General features: G+C 40.7%; 1 protein-coding gene across 1 annotated transcript; it reads left to right on the top strand.

The window, feature by feature from the left end:
- The first annotated feature begins 13,944 nt into the window (after nucleotides 1-13,944).
- Nucleotides 13,945-20,476, top strand: RFK (riboflavin kinase). Its single transcript, NM_001435146.1, has 4 exons — nucleotides 13,945-14,390; nucleotides 15,312-15,463; nucleotides 17,515-17,617; nucleotides 18,374-20,476. The coding sequence occupies exons 1-4, from the start codon at nucleotides 14,309-14,311 to the stop codon at nucleotides 18,502-18,504; spliced, it is 468 nt and encodes a 155-aa protein (NP_001422075.1). The 5' UTR covers nucleotides 13,945-14,308; the 3' UTR covers nucleotides 18,505-20,476.
- The last annotated feature ends 1,173 nt before the right edge of the window (nucleotides 20,477-21,649 follow it).

Raw genomic sequence — 21,649 nt, 5'->3', positions numbered from 1 at the left:
GGTCCAGTGGAATTAGGATTTCATGCTTCCACTGCCAGGGCTACAGAGAACTAAGATCCCACAATCTGTGCTGCAGAAATAAAAAGGAAGTTTTCTGAAAAGAAGTGAAAATTTATCTCCACAATCAGAGAAGTATTTACTAATTATTCTGAAAATATTCCAGTGTCCTGGAAATTTTTTCTTACCTTTCTTTTCAGAAATTTTAGCATCTCTTTTACCCCAGGGCTTCTCTGATGGCTCAGATGGTAAAGAATCTGCCTGCAGTGCAGGAGACATGGGTTCGATCCCTGGGTCCAGAAGATCCCCTGGAGGAAGGCTTGGCAACCCACTCCAGTATTCTTGCCTGAAGAATTCCATGGACTGAGGAGCCTGGTGAGCTACAGTCCGTGGGTTGCAAAGACTCAGACATGATTGAGCAACTAACAATTTCATTTTCTCCTATATCATAGTCACACCAAATATATAATTTAAAACATTTTTTTAAATGGGAAAGAAGTCTGTATTCTTCTGTTGAATAATTCTGGCTTCTCTTCCATGTTATTCTTCTTAATGAATTCAAATGGAGCTTCAAAACTTATAAACTTTTCAAATTAGAACAATTGATTCTCAAATACTCTCATGATTGAGGAGAGTTCAAGGATCCTTCCTTAACAAAGAACCAAATCCAAGTGCAGGGGACAGTGAGTAAGTCAAAGTCTTCTGCTGAGGGTAGAATTCTCCTGTGACTAGTAGTGTCTGAAATGAACACGATTACTTCACTTTTGATTTTCTGCTGGCATTTCTAATTGTAAGTATCAGAGAAATAATAAAAAACAAAGTGGTAATGTGCCACCTTGTGGATGCACATGGAATGGAACGATTGTAGGATTTTTTTTTTCCCCATGATGAGAATTTAACATTGTATTTTTATGCTTTTTCCAATTATATAAGCAATAATTGTTCGTGGGAAAACTCAGAAAGGGTGATCTTAGGTCCACAACCATCAGAGGTGGATGGCTCCCCAGAATTCTAGAGATTCTTCATGTTCTTCTGGATTTAGCAAGTTTCAGGCTCTCAGTCTGTCTCCTTTTCTGCAAAATAATACTGTTAGACAAGATTAGTAAATTTCAAGCTGTGTGTTTTAGTTTCATTATAAATATATATTTTATGAACTTAGTTCATACAATATTTTTCTTATAATATATTGATACTTTCTGGAAGTAGTATGTTATAAAAATGTATAGAGTAATATGAACCAAATTTGGAGATATTAGAGATTGTTAATGCATTAATGTTTCCTCATTGAAAAAACTTACAATATAAAAGTGGTCAAATAGGAGATGGCAAGAGTGAACGTTGATATTTTAGGAATCAGTGAACTAAAATGGACTGGAAAGGGTGAATTTAACTCAGATGACCATTATATCTACTACTGTGGGCAAGAATCCCTTAGAAGAAACAGAGTAGCCATCACAGTCAACAAAAGAGTGTGAAATGCAGTACTTGGGTGCAATCTCAAAAATGACAGAATGTTCTCTGTTCATTTCCAAGGCAAACCATTCAATATCACAGCAATCCAAGTCTATGCCCTGACCAGTAACACTGAAGAAGCTGAAGTTGAATGGTTCTATGAAAACCCACAAGACCTTTTAGAACTAACACCTAAAACAGATGTTCTTTTCATTATAGGGGACTGGAATGCAAAAGTAGGAAGTCAAGAAACACCTGGATTAACAGGCAAATTTGGCCTTGGAGTATAGAATGAAGCAGGGCAAAGGCTAATAGAGTTTTGTCAAGAGAACTCACTGGACATAGCAAACACCCTCTTCCAACAACACAAGAGAGGACTCTACACATGGACATCACCAGATGGTCAACACCAAAATCAGATTGATTATACTCTTTGCAGCCAAAGATGGAGAAGCTCTATACAGTCAGCAAAAACAAGACCCAGCATTGACTGTGGCACAGATCATAAACTCTTTATTGCCAAATTGACTTAAATTGAAGAAAGTAGGGAAAACCACTAGACCATTCAGGTATGACCTAAATCAAATCCCTTACAATTGTACAGTGGAAGTGATAAATAGATTTAAGGGACTAGATCTGATAGACAGAGTGCCTGATGAACTATGAACAGAGGTTTGTGACATTTTACAGGAGACAGGGATTAAGACCATCCCCAAGAAAAAGAAATGCAAAAAAGCAAAATGGCTGTCTGAGGAGGCCTTACAAATAGCTGTGAAAAAAAGAGAAGCAAAAAGCAAAGGAGAAAAGGAAAGATATACCCATTGAATGCAGAGTTCCAAAGAATAGCAAGGAGAGAAAAGAAAGCCTTCCTCAGCGATCATTGCAAAGAAATAGAGGAAAACAACAGAATGGGAAAGACCAGAGATCTCTTCAAAAAAATTTTAGAGATACCAAGGGAACATTTCATGCAAAGATGGGCTCAATAAAGGACAGAAATGGTATGGACCTAACAGAAGCAGAGATATTAAGAAGCGGTGGCAAGAATACACAGAAGAACTGTACAAAAAAGATCTTCACGACCCAGATATCACGATGGTGTGATCACTGACCTAGAGCCAGACATCCTGGAATGTGAAGTCAAGTAGGCCTTAGAAAGCATCACTACGAACAAAGCTAGCAGAGGTGATGGAATTCCAGTTGAGTTATTTCAAACCCTGAAAGACGATGCTGTGAAAGTGCTGCACTCCATAAGCCAGCAAATTTGGAAAACTCAGCAGTGGCCACGGGACTGGAAAATAATCAGTTTTCATTCCAACCCCAAAGAAAGACAATGTTCAAACTACTGCACAGTTGTATTCATGTTACACGCTAGCAAAGTAATCCTCAAAATTCTCCAAGCCAGGCTTCAATAATACGTGAACCGTGAAATTCCAGATGTTCAAGCTGGTTTTAGAAAAGGCAGAGGAAACAGAGATCAAATTTCCAACATCCATTGGATCATCAAAAAGCAAGAGAGTTCCAGAAAAATATCTATTTCTGCTTTATTGACTATGCCAAAGCCTTTGACTGTGTGAATCATAATAAACTGTGGAAAATTCTGAAAGAAATGGGAATACCAGACCACCTGACTTGCCTCTTGAGAAATCTCTATGCAGGTCAGGAAATAATAGTTAGAACTGGACATGGAACAACAGACTGGTTCCAAATAGGAAAAGGAGTACGTCAAGGCTGTATATTGTCACCCTGCTTATTTAACTTATATGCAGAGTACATCATGGGAAACCCTGGGCTGGATGAAGCACAAGCTGGAATCAAGATTGCCGGGAGAAATATCAATAACCTCAGATATGCAGATGACACCACCCTTATGGCAGAAAGTGAGGAACTAAAGAGCCACTTGATGAAAGTGAAAGAGGAGAGTGAAAAAGTTGGCTTAAAGCTCAACATTCAGAAAACTAAGATCATGGCATCCGGTCCCATCACTTCATGGCAAATAGATGGGGAAACAGTGGGAACAGTGACAAACTTTATTTTTGGGGGCTCCAAAATCATTGCAGATGGTGATTGCAGCCATGAAATTAAAAGATACTTACTCCTTGGTAGGCAAGTTATGACCAAGCTAGATAGCATATTCAAAAGCAGAGACATTACTTTGCCAACAAAAGTCCATCTAGTCAAGGCTATGGTTTTTCCAGTAGTCATGTATGGATGTGAGAGTTGGACTATAAAGAAAGCTGAGCACTGAAGAATTGATGCTTTTGAACTGTGGTGTTGCAGAAGACTCTTGAGAGTCCCTTGGACTGCAAGGAGATCAAACCCATCCATCCTAAAGGAAATCAGTCCTGAATATTCATTAGAAGGACTGATGTTGAAGCTGAAACTCTAAATACTTTGGCCACTGATGCGAAGAGCTGATTCATTTGAAAAGACCCGGCTGCTGGGAAAGATTGAGGGTGGGGGGAGAAGCAGACGACAGAGAATGAGATGGTTGGATGGCATCATCAACTCAATGGACATGAGTTTGAGTAAACTCCAGAAGTTAGTGGTGGACAGGGAAGCTTGGCATGCTGCAGTCCATGGGGTCGCAGAGTCGGACAGGCCTGAGAGACTGAACTGAACTGATACTATAGAAAGTGAATTTGCTACATTTAAACTACAAAATACAAGGTGGTAATGCATTTTTTTTTTTGCCTCATTTCTCTTTTATATTGGGGTTTCATGTGAGATCTTACACGTCTGTTTTCAAAAATGGCATTCTGAAGACATTTACACCTCAGCCAGCCCCTTTATGTATGATCAGGGCACTCAAGATGGCTGGTCTCTTGGTCTCTGTACATTTCCTGCTCAACCAGTGCCTGCTTCACATATACCCTACTCACGTGACGGGCCTTTTTACACCCAGGCTCAGGCCAGTGATTGTTTTATTAATAGCTTTAGGTTGAATATCTCCACTAGGAGATCAAAGGGGCAGTGAGGGGCATGCCCACTGCTGGTTTCCCTGGTAAACAATGAGCCAACTGTTATCAGTTCCCCTATAACTGGTAACCTCCCTCTCCCTATAGGAGTGAAGGCTGGGGTGCTGGCCACTCCAGGACCTTGCTTCAGTCATGCAAGTTTTCCCCATCCATTAAACCATTGAGTCTCTGAGGCTGATTCCAGGCTCTTTCTTTGGTCTTGAAGCTGGGCAAATACAGGGCTTGCAGGCCTGTTGGAGGCAGCCCAACACCTGATTATAATAAAGTCACTATAGCACATCAACAGGTATAGAGGAGAATAATAATTTTTTGTTTACATTCAGGTTCTTGGCAGAGACCCCTCTGTAATAAAAGGCAGATTAAAATGAGAAAAACAAACAGAAGTTTACTAACATGGATAACTCCTGTATACATGGGAGTTCTGGGGGTAAAGGGGTAGGAGAGTTTCAGAGAAAAGGAGAAATTTGACAAGAGAATCAGTATGGGGGATTTGAGGGTAGAGTGGAGAGGTAGCTGGCATAGAAGTGAAGGCAGAAGTGGTCCTAAAATCTTATTTTGCAGAGAGTAATTTTAGTTTACTGATGATGTTGGGATGCTTTTAAATAAACGTTCCACTGAACTCTGGAGATTTTTGAGTTATTGTACTCCAGTTCAATTTTAAGAAAATTAAGTTTGGAGATTTCAAAAATTCCCTATAGTGGTCACTGATACTCTAAAATGCCTTTGGTCATATTGGCCCATTTAGTTAGAAATACGCATGAAGAAGGGCCATGGATTTTAAACATAAAATTGGCCTGAGTCCCTATGTGTGGCTGCCCTCAAAATACTTACATAACTGGAAACCCCCATCCTAGAGATTTTCCCTTTAGAACAAAGGACAATTCTCAAATGGCTTAAGCAACTTACAGCACAAATGGCTCAATTTAAACAGCTTGTAAGCTAACCCCAGCCAGTTTTAAGAAGACAGGTTGGTCTGGTGGGAGCCAGGCCAGAGACTTTTTTTCAGCCGTCTCCAAAAGACAGCCATTCCAAAGGAATAGGTCAAATCTGAAAAATCCTGGCCATTCTTCAGAAACAGTTTCAGAGAAACAACCCCTGATTTCGATGAATGGCCAGGACTAGCCAGTTTCAGTGAATCAGTCTGATCGCAAAATCAGAGCAAAGTGCCAAATGAATACTCTAATATAGAACAAGGCCCTAACCAGAACAGAGAAACCTTTGAATATATTCTGAGTAAAACCTGGAGAGGTAAAACCTGAGTAAAGCAAAGAGGGCACAAACTCAGATCCAGGAGAAAAACCTTCAACTCTAGGGCCTGTGAGAAAGCGGTGAGTGGCAGTGGCTCAATTGTGGTCATCAGAACTGCGTGCTCACCAGCCCCAGAGCTATCAGGAGTCTTTTTTTCTTTGGCTGCATTGGGTCTTCCTTGCTGTGTGCAGGCTTTCTCTAGTTGTGGCCTGGGCTACTCTTCGTTTTGGTGTGAAGGTGTCTCTTTTTGCACAGCACAGGCTCTAGGACACACAGGCTTCAGCTCTGCTGCACACAAGCTCAGTAGCTGAGTTCAAGGGCTCTATAGCACAGACTCAGGAGTTGTGATGCCTGGGGTTAGTTGCCCTGTGGCATGTGGGATCTTCCCAGACCAGGGATTGAACCTGTGTCCCCTGCATTTGGCAGGCAGATTCTTAACCACTGGATGACCAGAGAAGACCCCATCAAAAGTCTTTTGTGGTCTCCTACTAGTCACAAAAATGTTGACTTGAAATGAATAGACTACTAGATATTTCTCCAGCAAAGATGGGTCTATTTGGGATTAGCAGAGAATTGTATTTGGTGTTAGCAACCATTGTAAATCATGTACAAGTCCCCTACATAGAAAGGGAAGAAGAATGCTTTTATAGAGAGGAAAAGGAATTTTGGAAAAATGAAAGTGTTAGTCACTCAGTCATGTCCAGCTCTTTGCAACCACATGGACTGTAGCTTACCAGACTCCTCTGTCCATGAAATTCTCCAGGCAAGAATACTGGAGTGGGTTGCCATTCCCTTCTCCAGGGGATCTTCCCTACTCAGGGATCCAACTGGGTCTCCTGCATTGCAGACAGATTCTTTACCGTGCAAGCCACCAAGGAAGCCTATATAGCAAATAAAGAGTCTATGGCTTTTTTTTGGCTGAGTTCTTGCCAGGGAAGGAGTCTTCTTCCAGTTGAGCTCTGCTATCTGCCCAGAGATAAGGAGTTCCCCCTTATGGTCTTCCAACTCTATTTGAGGTTTTTGTTTAATTTTTTATACTTCTAAGTTTTGCAATTCTGAATGAAGCTACTATAAACATATAAACATAAATGTGCAGGGTTTGTGTGGATATAAGTTTTCAGCTCATTGGATAAATACCAAAACCGTTGGATCATACAGGAAGATTATGTTCACCTTTGTAGGAAACTGCCGAACTGTCTTCCAAACTGGCTGTACCATTTTGCATTCCTGGCAGCAATGAATGAAAGTTCCTGAAGTTCCACAACCTTGTCAGCATTTAGTATTGTCTGTGTTAGGGTTTTAGCCATTCTAATAGGTAGTGGTATCTCATTGTTGTTTTAATTTGTAATTCATTAATGACATATGATGTTGCATGTCTTCAAATATGTACTTGACATCTTTATAGATTCTTTGGTGAGGTTCTGTCCAGACTATTTGTCCATTTTTAAAAACTGGGTTGTTTTCTTATTGTTGAGTTTTAAGAGTTCTTTAAATTCACTTTTTAATTGTTCATTGTTTAATTATGGTGGGCCCTCTCTTTTTCCTTCACAAGTCTCTCTAGTTCTGCTCCCGCTTGATTCCCCACTGTGCTCTCTCTTCCTGTTGAAAGTAAACTCAACAGCAGAGAAGTATGCTCTTTGCCTACTGTAGAGGCAATGATGCTGCCAGTGGAGCTCATAGGGCAAATCGAAAAGCATATTTCTAACATTTCTTTGGCTAAAAGTTTGGAGCTTCATAAAGACACACAGACATACACACTCTAGATTTACATCTGAAAATGCTATAGCATATTTTTATAGTCAAAGGAGTGGGAAAAGCAATAAATCCATTAGGTCAGGGGTCCCCAGCATCCGTGATCTATTGCCTGATGATCTGAGGTGGAGCTTATGTAATGATAATAGAAATAAAGTGCACAGTAAGTGTTATGTGCTTGAATCATCCTGAAACCATCCCCCATCCCTGGTCTGTGGAAAACGTTTCTTCCACAAAACCAGTCCCTGGTGCCAAAAAGGTTGGGGATCACTGCTTTAGGCTACAGAATAATCACCAGAATTGTTTCAAGCATATTCTTTGGCCACTGAAGTGGGGTGTGTGTGTGTGTAGTGGGGTGTCTCTGACTAGACTAGTCTATAAAGTACTTGAGGGGAGTCCTTAGAGATAAAATCCAGATGGTAAATTGAAGGGGACCCTTGAAAGGCTATTTTATTCTGTTGTACCAGGGAGCCATTGAGGGCTATTGAGTAGCAGTAGAAAAGAGTTAGGCTTTTGCTTTTCATATCCTGTGCTGATAACACAGTATTTAGGCATAGTAATTGACATGTCAACACACAGTTTAAAAAACTGGAGCCCAAATGCCGCATCTTAGAAATTCTCCAAAGCACAGGCTCTCATGTGACCCTTCCACTCGCCATTACCTTCCCCATCCCCACCACGGACATTTGGTAAAGTTTGCGAACAGTTTCGGTTGTCACAAGGTTTGTCAAGGGCTGTTTAATGAATTACTGGAGAATGGAATTTCTGTGTGGCCTGGTTATCTGGAAACTGTGCAGTCTTCACTGGAACAACTTTATTCAAAATATGATGAAATGAGTATCCTCTTCACAGTGTTGATTACTGAAGCTACTTTGGAGAATGGATTAATACAGTTGAGAAGCAGAGACACCACAATGAAGGAGATGATGCATATATCCAAAGTAAAAGACTTTTTAACTAAATATATATCATCAGCTAAGAATGTATAGATTTCAATATTTGTATAATAAATATTCACCTTTCCTAAAAAAAAAAAAAAAAAAAAAGAAATTCTCCAAGTCTCCCTTTCCCTCTTTTTAAATTGGGGTTAATGCTTTACTCCAAAGCTGATATGAGGGTTACGTGAAATACTGTCAGAAGTACTTATTACCAATTTCATTAAGACCACTCCTCCTCATTTATCCCGACTCATTTAATTATTCTACTTCATTTAATTGTCACACTTCTTGTAATGTTGAAGGAGTAGGACCCATCATATATCCTTTCCCAGGCTCTGATCTCTAGGCTTTTCTTTTTTTTTAAATTAATTTATTTTTAACTGAAGGATAATTGCCTTACTACATTGTGCTGGTTTCTACCATGCATCAATAAGAACCAGCCATAGGCATACATATGTCCCCTCCCTTCTGAACTTCTCGCCCACGTTCCATCCCATCCTATCACTCTAGTAGTCACAGAGCCCCAGTTTGAGTTTTCGGAGTCATACAGCAAATTCCCACTGGCTATCTATTTTACATATGGTAATGTATCTCATTGTAAAAGCCCCTGATGCTGGGAGGGATTGGGGGCAGGAGGAAAAGGGGACGACAGAGGATGAGATAGCTGTATTGCATCACCGACTCAATGGATGTGAGTTTGAGTGAACTCCAGGAGTTGGTGATGGACAGGGAGGTCTGGCGTGCTGCGATTCATGGGGTCGCAAAGAGTCGGACATGACTGAGCGACTGAACTGAACTGAATGTATCTGTTTCCATACTACTCTCTCCATTTGTCCCACCCTGTCCTTCTCTGACTGTGTCCACAAATCTGTTCTCTATGTCTGTATCTCCATTGCCGCCCTGCAGATTTGTTCATCAGTACCATCTTTCTAGATTCCATATATATGTGCTAATATACCATATTTGTTTTCCTCTTTCTGACTTACTGTATTCTGTATACTAGGCTCTAGGTTAATCTACCTTATTAGAACTGACTCAAATGTATTCTTTTATGGTTGAGGAAAAATATCAATAACCTCAGATATGCAGATGACACCACCCTTATGGCAGAAAGTGAAGAAGAACTAAAGAGGCTCTTGATGAAGGTGAAAGAGGAAAGTGAAAAAGTTGACTTAAAGCTCAACATTCAGAAAACTAAGATCATGGCATCTGGTCCCATCACTTCACGGCAAATAGATGGGGAAACAGTGTCAGACTTTATTTTTCTGGGCTCCAAAATCACTGCAGATGGTGATTGCAGCCAGGAAATTAAGAGACACTTACTCCTTGAAAGGAAAGTTATGACCAACCTACATAGCACATTGAAAAGCAGAGACATTACTTTGCCAACAAAGGTCCGTCTAGTCAAGGCTATGGTTTTTCCAGTGGCCATGTATGGATGTGAGATTTGGACTATAAAGAAAGCTGAGTGCAAAAGAATTGATGGTTTTGAACTGTGGTGTTGGAGAAGACTCTTGAGAGTCCCTTGGACTGCAAGGAGATCCAACCAGTCCATCCTAAAGGAAATGAGTCCTGAATATTCATTGGAAGGACTGATGCTGAAGCTGAAACTCCAATATTTTGGCTACCTGATGCGAAGAGCTGACTCATTAGAAAAGACCTTGATTCTGGGAAAGATTGAGGGCAGGAGGAGAAGGGGACGACAGAGAATGAGACGGTTGGATGGCATCACCAACTCAATGGACATGGGTTTGGGTGAACTCCATGAGTTGGCAATGGACAGGGAGGCCTGGCGTGCTGCAGTTCATGGGGTCACAAAGAGTCGGACATGACTGAGTGACTGAACTGAATTGAATATTGCATTGTATATATGTACCATTCATATTTATCCATTCATCTGTTGATGGACACCTAGGTTGCCTCCAGGTCCTAGCTATTGTAACTAGTGCTGCAATGAACATTGGGCTACATGTATCTTTTTCAATTATGGTTTTCTCAGGTTGCATGCCCAGTAGTGGAATTGTTGGGGTATATGGTAGTTTTATTTCTAGTTTTTAAAGGAATCTCCACACTGTCTTCCATAGTGGCTATATCAATTTACATTCCCACCAACAGTGCAGGAGGAGTCCCTTTTCTCCACACCCTCTCCTGCATTTATTGTTTGCAGGTGTTTTGGTGATGGCCACTTTGACAGACATGAGGTGATATTTCATTGTAGCTTTGACTTGCATTTCTCTGATAATGAGTGATGTTGAGTATCTTTTCATGTGTTTATTAGCCATTTGTATGTCTTCTTTGGAGAAATGTCTGCTTAGGTCTTCTGCCCACTTTTTGATTGGGTTGTTTGTTTTTCTGGTATTGAGTTGCACGAGCTGCTGTGCAACTATCTAGGCTTTTCTTATTTAGTGTATCACTGATAAAGATGCTCCTGCCATTGTTGCTGTTAGGCCAGGCAGTTGTTGTTAACATAGTTTGTTAAGTGCAGTGCACACATTATCTCACTTAAAAGCCACAAAATTATTAATATTCCCATTTAGTTGATAAGAACACTGAGACTCAGACAGAGGGTTTTGCCCAAAGTCACCCAGCAATTAAATGAGGCAGAGCCTGCATTCAAACCCTGGCTTATCTAGCTCTAGCTCCTACACACTTCACCATTAACTGCACAAAATGCCTTTTATGTGCAGGCTTCTCCCACTAGCTACTTTCCAAGCACTTTATCAGGACTTCATTGGCCTATTTACAGCATAGAATGCTATGTTATCAGGCTTCCCAATAGGTCTCCCCCACTAAACTGAGTCTTCTGAGGGCTGTCTTTGTCTCAGACACTTTTGTTCCCCAAGCACCCTGTATTGTGCTTGGTGAACACTGGGCTCATTAATTCATTCCTTCTGCAGATACTTACAAAATGTTTGCTATAAAGCAGGTGCTATGCAGGAAGAGGAGAAAGGGACAACAGAGGACGAGATGTTTGAATGGCATTATTGACTCAATGGACATGAGTTTAAGCAAACTCCGGGACATGGTGAAGGACAGGGAAGCCTAGCATGCTGCAGTCCACAGAGTCACAGAGTCAAACACAGCTGAGTGACTGAACAACAACACAGGTGTATTGCTAGTGTTAGGTAAATAAAACAGTGATACCAACAAAGACCCCTTTGGTACTGTCAACTTAAAGAATATTCAACCTAAAACTTGAGTTATGTTATGTTTGGTGGGAGGTTTTAGGACTTCAAGCCCAAAAGGCAGCATCTCAAGTAACCTTGAGAGAACTGCTCTGTGGAAGTGAGGGGTGGGGGAGTCAAGGTTATACAGAAGTTTTGCAACAAAGGGCAGTTACTCCAAAGGTCAAAAGATTATTGTTAATTAAGGAAAACCAGGTATCTCAAGTTCATAAATTCAGTGCTTTTCTATGTATGAGACTATGCAAGAGTCTGGGCTCACTGAAATCATTCCTTTGATAAGCACCTCAGCTATCTGGGGCCAATATCCTATAGTTTCACATCCTGCATTCGGTCAGCGCTCACCAGTAGGTAGTGGCTACAGTCTGATGGTTACTAGATAGCAGGCATTCTTTCCTTCCAGAGTTCCCTCAGGGCTCACCAGCTCACTTTGGAGGGCTATAATCTCTAATGATGTGACATACTTTGTTTACTGATTTGGCGGGCAATAACCCATTTCTCAGTACCAATATAGGGAGAAGATAATTGGAACACAGGGTAAGCATATTGTCACCTTGCTTATTTAACTTATATGCAGAGTACATGATGAGAAACGCTGGACTGGAAGAAGTTGGAATCAAGATTGCCAGGAGAAATATCAATAACCTCAGATATGCAGATGACACCACCCTATCGCAGAAAGTGAAGAGGAACTAAAAAGCCTCTTGATCAAAGTGAAAGTGGAGAGTGAAAAGGTTGGCTTAAAGCTCAACATTCAGAAAATGAAGATCATGGCATCCGGTCCCATCACTTCATGGGAAACAGATGGGGAAACAGTGGAAACAGTGTCAGACTTTATTTTTTGGGACTCCAAAATCACTGCAGATGGTGACTGCAGCCATGAAATTAAAAGACCCTTACTCCTTGGAAGGAAAGTTAGGACCAACCTAGATAGAGTATTCAAAAGCAGAGACATTACTTTGCCAACAAAGGTGTCTAGTCAAGGCTATGGTTTTTCCAGTGGTCATGTATGGATGTGAGAGTTGGACTGTGAAGAAGGCTGAGCACAGAACAATTGATGAGTTTAAACTGTGGTGTTGGAGAAGACTCTTGAGAGTCCCTTGGACTGCAAGGAGATCCAACCAGTCCATTCTGAAGGAGATCAGCCCTGGGATTTCTTTGGAAGGAATGATGCTAAAGCTGAAACTCCAGTACTTTGGCCACCTCATGGGAAGAGTTGACTCATTGGAAAAGACTCTGATGCTGGGAGGGATTGGGGGCAGGAGGAGAAGGGCATGACAGAGGATGAGATGGCTGGATGGCATCACTGACTCGATGGACGTGGGTCTGGGTGAACTCTGGGAGTTGGTGATGGACAGGGAGGCCTGGCGTGCTGTGATTCATGGGGTCGCAAAGAGTAGGACACGACTGAGCGACTGAACTGAACTGAAAGTAAAATGATGACTATATAAAGTTTGGACAGAATTTCATACACGTTTGTAGAGAAAAGTAAGAGAACAATTAAAACTTCTATCTCAAGAATAAGAGGATGTGTCTTGTGAGCAACCCAGAAACTATTTCCAGAGGTAATGTTTATAGTTCCAAGAGTCTGAAGGCCCAGAAAATTGCAGTTCGGTAGAGATCAAGTCTTTATCAAGCTTTTAAAGTTCCTCAGAGAGACCAGGAGATCAAGAGGGAGAGTGGGTAGACAGCCCTGTCCTTATCAAAAAAATTGCATCGCTGTAACCTTCCGCTAGTCTCTGGGATTGCAGGTTTACAGATCAGGGCACGCTCCCTGGAGCTTGAAGAAGTGAAGTGAAGTGAAGTCGCTCAGTCGTGTCCGACTCTTTGGGACCCCATGGACTGTAGCCTACCAGGCTCCTCTGTCCATGAGATTCCAGGCAATAGTACTGAAGTGGATTGCCTTTTCCTTCTCGAGCTTATCTTCCCGACCCAGGGATGGAACCCAGGTCTCCATGCTGATGGAACTGCATTGTAGACAGACGCTTTACCGTCTGAGCCACCAGGGTAACTTCAGATCGTGGACAAGTGGTCTAGAGAAGAGGATCACTTCCGGTAGGTAGTCGTGAAAACCCCAATGAAGAGGTGATTTCCGAGTTGAAATCTTTGAGGTTTATAAAGTGTTTAAAGAGCGACTGATTGATGAAGAGCAATCTAGCAGTTGTCAAGGCGCTAAAGAAAGTTTCTCTTTGGCGTCAAATCATAATGAAAAGGAAAAGGGGGGAAGAAACACTTAGGAGTGTCCGAGAATAGTGCTTTTCACAGCCCTGAGGCTGAAAAAAACGTGTCTCTGCCTCAGATCCCAACGCCAGGGATACACCCGAGGAAGGGCAAAGCAGCCATTCCCCATCTACGGCTGGGGGCGGGGCTACGGAAGCCGAACGGGCGCAGGGGCGCTCTGCTGGAACAGTGTGCGCAGGCCCGGGGCACTCGGTGGGCTGGGGTGCCTCCGGCGCCGGCCCGCCTCTGCCGCGCTCCCCGCCCACACCCGTACTTAGTTCCGCAGTCGCCGGCTTCCCGGAGCCCAGACGCAGCCTCTGAGTCGTCCGGTACCTTCTGTTGGGTCAGCGGGCGTGAGACTCTCGCGGCGGCGTGTAGTCCGCACCGCTCGGCCGTTGGGCACCCTTCCGCTCGCCCGCCCGGCGGGCCGGCCGAGCTCCCTCACGTGTCTCCCGGCTGGTCCGGGGGTCAGGGCACCGCCTCCACGGCGGCCCCGCCGGACTCGCGGTCGGGGCCGCAGCCCGAACCTGAAGCGGACGGCGTCATGAGGCAGCTGCCATACTTCTGCCGCGGCCAAGTGGTGCGGGGCTTCGGCCGCGGCTCCAAGCAGTTGGGCATCCCTACAGGTGAGCGTAGGAGAGCGCGGAGTCCCCGAACCGCCCTTGGCTGGGTCACCTGGGAGCGGAGCTGGGACATCAGCCGGGGGAGCTCCAAGCTGGGTCGTGGGACTGCGGGCAGGGATGACACTTTCCTCCACCCAGGTACCCCTTTGTTGAGGCAGAAGACCTTTGGTCGGGCTGATGGAGCGCGTCCTTGCTCGTGGCTCAGAGCTCACCCGGCTTGTGGTGTGGTGACCTCAGAAAGCTGAAGCTGAGTTTCAGGATCCCCCTTTCCCGCCTCCCAGTCCAGCTGTGATCAAGCCGCCAGGCGTGGCGCCTGTTTTCCCCTTTAGAAAATGTAATGTGGGCCAGATAGGCTAAATTCTTAAGCCAGCAGTATGGTTTTCTTTCTTTAAATACGTTAGTAAATTGTGTCCAAATGACGACACAGGCACTTGAATGAGAACCAGGTATCATTTTGATCTTTCTACCTTAGTTTTCGTAGTTAGGACCTGAAGGTATGCTTAATCATCCTTAAAAGTACATTCCCGGGCTGCCTTTAGGCCTGTTAAAGTAGTCTTTGAGCTTGGGGCCTAGGCATGTGTATTTCAAAAAATAAGAATCTTCTCAAGAGATTCTGAGCCTCTTTAAGAAAGACCAGGGCTAAAAATCCAGCTGTTCCTGTATTTGTTTTCTTCTCCTACTGTGAGACTTTACATTTTTTGATACACTTATATAACCTGGTACCTTACACACTTATAATATGGTACTTTTTTCCTAACCAGTTGGTATGAAGAAGAGAAAGAAATCCTAGCCAGAGTATGAAATGATGGTATTAATAGTCTTAGAGTCCTAGGAATCTTGTTTGATGATTTAGACTAGGCTTTCATGTGACTTATAAATATTGAATATGAAACTCTAAACAGCATATTTTCTTCTATTGTTTAGCTAACTTTCCTGAACAAGTAGTAGATAATCTTCCAGCTGATATATCTACTGGCATTTATTATGGTTGGGCCAGTGTTGGAAATGGAGATGTCCATAAGATGGTGGTGAGCATAGGATGGAACCCATACTACAAGAATACTAAAAAATCCATGGTAAGAATTGTATTTCACTCCATAAATGAGGATGAGATGATGATTTGGAATAATACACAGGTAGAACTCATCAGTGGTGATCACAACAGTAATCCAGATTCTAGAATTTTGGCAGTGTATCTGAAGGGTTTAAAAGTGAAGTATTTAGTTACTATTTGAATGGAATAACTTTTCCATCCTTTCACTTTCAAGCTGTTTGTGTCTTTGGATCCAAAGTGAGTCTCTTATAAGGTATAGTTGGATTTTGTATATTTTTAACTAGGCTGCTAATCTCTGACTTTTGGTTGGAGAGTTTAATCCATTTACATTTCAAATAATTACTAGTAAGGAGGGACTTTTGCTATTTTACTTGTTTTTTTTAATATGCCTTCCAGCTTTTTTGTCCATTGGTTCTTCGATTACGGCCTTGTTTTAGCTGATTTTTTTTTTGTAGTAACACGTGTTGATCCCTTCTTATTTCCTTCTGTGTATTTTCTATAGATATTTTCTTTGTGTATACCATGGGGACTGCATTTAACATCCTAAAGTTATAAAAATCCATTTTGAATTTATACCAAATTGGTAGTATACCAAAACTCACAGATTATGTCATTGTGTACCCAATAACATAGATTAATTTTATAAATTACAGAGAAAATAGAAAGTGGAATCACAAACCAAACTACAATAATTAAATTTTATAACTGCCTGTCTATTTACCTTTATTAGAAATAAAAGTGAAATAAAGTTGAGTTTGCCACAGTTAATGTAGGTCATTTACCCTTTAATTATTGCTCACTCTGTTAGGGCTTCCCAGGAGGCACAGTGGTAAAGAATCTGCCTGCAATGCAGGAGACCCAGGTTCAATCCCTGAGTTGGGAAGATTCCCTGGAGAAGGAAATGGCAACCCACTCCAGTATTCTTGCCTGGATAATCCCTTGGACAGAGGAGAATGGCAGGCTATAGTCCATGGGGTCGCAAAGAGTCGGACATGACTTCAGCGACTGAGCATGCACGCACCCTGTTAAGGTGGAACTGCTCACTCTATGAATGGTGCTTTCTGATAAAATTGCAGAATGATGCTTTTTCTCATCTTTCAGCCCCCTTTGAGGTTATACATATTCTCCTGTTCTTACCATCAAATTTACACAGCTTTAGTGCATAATCTTCTAGATATGGCTGAATCTTTTGGTCATCTAAATTTCTCTTTGAAGGGTTTATAGAAATCTGTCACAGTTGGAAAGCTAGCTGAAAAAGTACTGGCGTAAGCAGTAGAAGTGGTCCAGGACTACTTAACGTTATGCTCAATGGTCCTCTTATTTTTCAGGATTAAGGGTGTGTTGGCATAGATAAAGAAAAAAATTGATGAAAGAATACAAAATATTTTTCTGTGGAGTGAGGGAGGAAATGAAAGGAAGGGGAGGCTATCCCATGACTAATTTTTCTTATTTAGCTACTCAGATAACAGAACTGTTATTACAGAGCCAGTTAAGGAGTGCCTTCTGTAGTCAGGAGAAACTTAGTTTTCCATTGGTAGGAGGTTCATTTTAGATTTTTTCTTTTTCCTTTTCTTTGCTGATAACAGATGTACATGATGTACCTGTTGAAGTCTTTACTCCTTTTTTAAAAAATGGGATTGTCTGTCTTACTGACTGAAAGAAGTTCTTAATATATTCTGGATCCAGTTCTTTTGTTGGAACTATGTATGACAAATGTCTACTGTGTTGCTTTTTTTTTGTAATTTCATTAATGGAATGGTGTCTTTTGAGAAAGAGTTTCTTTGTTCATTACCTCTTTGATGTATTTGCTCAGTTTTTTTGCCTTAAGAGTCTTATTTTGTTGCGTGTTAACTTTTTCTAAAAACAGCAAATCACACCGGATTTGTGAGATAGCATCTACCTTACTCAGTTATAATGTTTACCTGTAAGGTCAGGAGCAATGGAAGAGTTTAGAAAAAACTGCATGTATATTTTAACCTGTCTTTAAAAATTTAAGGAAGGTTGATTGTTTCATTTCAGTGACCCCACCGTAAAAATAAAGATACATTCAATTTTAACATCTTTTAACTGTAGGAAACTCATATCATGCATACTTTCAAAGAGGACTTCTATGGGGAAATCCTCAAAGTGGCCATTGTTGGCTACCTCAGACCAGAAAAGAACTTTGATTCTTTAGGTAAGTTCTTTTTTAGATCTTCTTAGATATTGCTGCAGCCCCTTTTACTGCTTCTCCTAATAATAATCACGGCAGGACAGATTGTATTTGAGCATGTAATATGCCAGGCCTTGTTTTAAGAGCCTTACATGAATCAACTCACTTTATCCCCACAACGACCGCATGAAGTATTATTTAGTCTATTTTGCAGGTGAGGAAATTGTTAGAAAGGTTAAGTAGTTTGCCTGGGGTAACAGTAAGTGATGCAGCCTAGATTCAAACTGACTCTCTCTCTCCAACAGTATGAAGTTAGTGAAATATATTTCCTTTTGTATTTTAAGAACAAGTAAGAATTAATATTGTGAATAATGGGTGCTTAGCAGTACTTGAAGTGTAAGAAACAGTAAATCAGAACATTTAAACTAATTGGTGCTGAGTATCTTATTGTAGTGTGATAGTTTTAATTCTAATGTAGAGTTTCTTTTACAAGTGTAAATATTGAAGAGAACTGATAGTGTTTGTTTCATTTAGTATGTGACTTGTACCTTTTTGCTAATGCCTTTCTCTAAGTAATTGCAAGACGATTAGGGACATCCTTTATGTACCATTGACTTTTACTTAAGTCTAGAAGAAAGGATGAAACAAACATTACTGGGCACCTACCCTGTGCCAGGGACACTGCCAGCTTCTGAGATTTAAGGAGAAGCTGAACAAAGAAGTAGTAAAAAGCACAGCAGCAGTTTTTCATTGTCTTTACCTGGTATATTCTCTCCGCAGAGGCACTTATTTCAGCAATTCAAGGTGATATCGAAGAAGCTAAGAAACGACTAGATTTACCAGAACATTTGAAACTCAAAGAAGACAAATTCTTCCAGGTTCCTAAAAGCAAGATAATGAATGGCCACTGATGGAAAAATCATCTTATTTATTCATTCACTGTTTTCTAATATTTTACTGCTCATAACTCTGCAGTCTCATCTTGGTTATATTTTAAAAAACATTTTCCTACAGCTGTGAATTAATTTAAATAGTGCAATGTAGTTACCATATTATGTTCCAACTGTTCAATTAAACCCATCATGTCACAGTACTAAAAAAGTTTATTTTAAAAAAATCAAGATTTTTATGTAATATGTTGATTAAAATATACCACTAGAAAGGTCTTAAGTATCTTATAATGGAAATGAAATATGTATAAATATGGTTAACAGGCAGGTCATTAGTTTGAGATGAGAACAGTAATTCTCATGGTAAAATTCTAGCATGCGTGTACTTGTATAGCATGCTCTGCTCATCAGAAAGCTTATAAAAGTAACTGTATTAAGCAGAGGTTTGACAGTTCATTATAAACCTAAGGGGAAAATCCAGACTTCATATTTTTTATATTTTGGGCATTTATGTATTATTAAAGACATGAAGACTGGTGAAATTTCATTTTAATTAGTCATTTCCTTTAAGGCCTCAAATCATTGTACTGTGTTCCATTTTTCGTTGCAGCTGCCTCAGTTCTAATTGGTCTAGACTCCCTGCCTTTTATTTGTTTGTTTTTCTTTTAAAACAGTAAAATGGGTCTTTTTCATATCTCTAGGTCTCATTTTTGTGTTGTATAGCACTTCTCTCTTTTTAGGAGTAGGTATTCTTCAACATTTTTCTTTAACCTTTGTTTCCTGTAAACAATGGTCAACATCAGTTTTTCCATTTACAAAATGTAGAGTTTCATCTGCATCTGTATCTGCCATTCCACCCCTTCACTATATGAACAGTGGTGAAGCTGCATCTCTTGTATTTAAGAAAAAAACACCCCAAAACTTCATCTTTAGGTTTTCTCAAAGTTTAAATGAACACACAGCTGTTCATTTATATATACCAGTTTCCTAATGTAAGATACTTATTCCCCCCCCCTCCCCGCCAGAGAAAAAAACTTAAGAGCCAACTGAACTGTGAAGTAGAAAGTACTTATTTTTAATGTGATTTTATGTTCCTGAGCAAATACAAACTGTTGTAGTTGTGTGCACACATTGTAATTTAAGGCTAAAGAGTGCTTGTGGTTGGGGGGAAGGCATAAATAATAAAGTTTCAGTTAAATAATGTTCATGCTATGCATTTCTTCCTCTTGCTGACTACTAGGAAATGATTCTTAGCCATTTAAGACTTCTGTTTATATCGGCAGAACAAAAACAGATATTTGGGATATTTAGGAAATTGAGACTACAGATTGTTTTGGTTTTTGTAGCACATTGTAATATTGTCCACTTTAACACCAAATTTGGGGAGGGGATTGGGGGCAGAGTATCTGAATGGTAATTTTAAAGATAACTCATCATAAAATCATTTTCTCCTAATCTGTATAAATGAGAGAACTGATTGGAACAAAGCTGTTTATATAATATTTACAGAAACATCTAAAGCTAATGTTGGAGAAGGGGGAAGCATGCGTAAAAGCAGTTGGGTTGTTTTTCATTTTGATGTATGAATTTATGGCAAACAATGTAGTCTGTGTCTTTTTCATTTCTTTATAGAAATACTTAGGAGATGTAATTTAATGTTAGGAATCCTATACTTGAAAGAAGCCTCAATTATCAGTGGCTCTTTGAAACACAGTTAAAAACAACATGGAAAGTGTAAAAACATTTGTGTTTGAATAGCTTGCTGCTGGTTATGTCTTCATTAAGTGTAAAAGTTGTTTGATATTGTCACCTTACGTCTTGTTAAATAACTAGCTTCTGAAAATCATATAGTGTGTGGTTTAGAAGTTAGTTAATAGTGTCTACGTTTTTTTTAAGTTTTATATTAAGTATTTATACATTATAAGAAATTGCAGTAGGGCCTTTTTCGATTAGTCAATGTTTTCAGGCCTTGAAATAAATCTTGACCAAGTGATGTTTCTTCTTTTTCTCTGTGTCAGTTTGGTTTGTCTGTGTGAATTCCTGATTTGTTGGTTGATGGTTATTGGTTACTGTAAGGTGGTTAGAGGCCCTGAATAGTGAGTTACAGGCAACAGTTACAGGGAGAACCTGGTGAGCAGCAGCGGTTCTACAACCAGAGGCCTTGCCTTTAAGGGGCCCTGTAAGTAGGTCTGGATGCTTCCCTGATGGCTCAGCGGTAAAGGATCTACCTGCAGTGCAGGAGACATGAGTTCGATCCTGGGTTGGAAAAATCCCCTGGAAGAGGAAATGGCAACCCACTCCAGTATTCTTGCCTAGAAAATCCCATGGACAGAGGAGTCTGGTGGGCTACAGTCTGTGGGGTTGGAAAGTCTGACACGACTGAACACACACGCACTCAAGTAGGTCTGAGTATCTTTCCATATCTTCTGCTTCAGAACAGTTCTGTAACCCTCATGACTTGCCATCAACCCCACAGCAGTGAATTGGGACTCTTGCCTATCTCTACTATATGCAGAAATTCACAGATGCTCTTTGAACACTTCATCACCAGTGCTGTCAATTATGGAGGCTTAAAGGCTTGCAGTTAGAGCTGTTTACATGGTTCTGATCAGGGAGATGTAAGCAGTAGTCTACTTGGAATTTATGAGGACAGCTCCGCTTTCCCTGGTGAAAGTGCTAGCCTTTTCCTGTTCTCTTCCTTGAAAAACGGACAGGGGCTGGTAGAGGAGAAGCAATCTGACCTTCAGGGACTGAACTAGGAAAGAAATCTACCTTGTAGAAAGAGATGCCATCATAAGCAAGAGTTTGCAAAAACAAAGTTACAAAATAAGCTCTACAAAGATGATGGATATAGGGATTATCAGATACTGAACTTGAAATCATTGTTAAAGAAGAGTGTCAAAAATGGGGAAATAACAAAGTTCTATTAAAAACCAGGCAGATTTAAGAGTTGTCAAAACAATTTATATTGATGAAAAAATAATTGAAATTTAAAGCTCAGCAGACAGCTTAAGTACAGCATAGATACTGAGCTATGAGATCTGAGTCTGACTGCTCTCATATATTGTATGTACACTCCAAATTCACCTCTCGCGCTCTTTGTGATGTGGCTGGGACTTAACATTTCTTTGAAGTTGGCTTCCTTTTGGGTCAAGTCATACATGGA

Source organism: Bos taurus, chromosome 8 (assembly GCF_002263795.3).
Source record: "Bos taurus isolate L1 Dominette 01449 registration number 42190680 breed Hereford chromosome 8, ARS-UCD2.0, whole genome shotgun sequence".
Taxonomy (NCBI): Eukaryota; Metazoa; Chordata; class Mammalia; order Artiodactyla; family Bovidae; genus Bos; species Bos taurus.
This window is presented reverse-complemented; position numbering and strand designations above follow the sequence as displayed.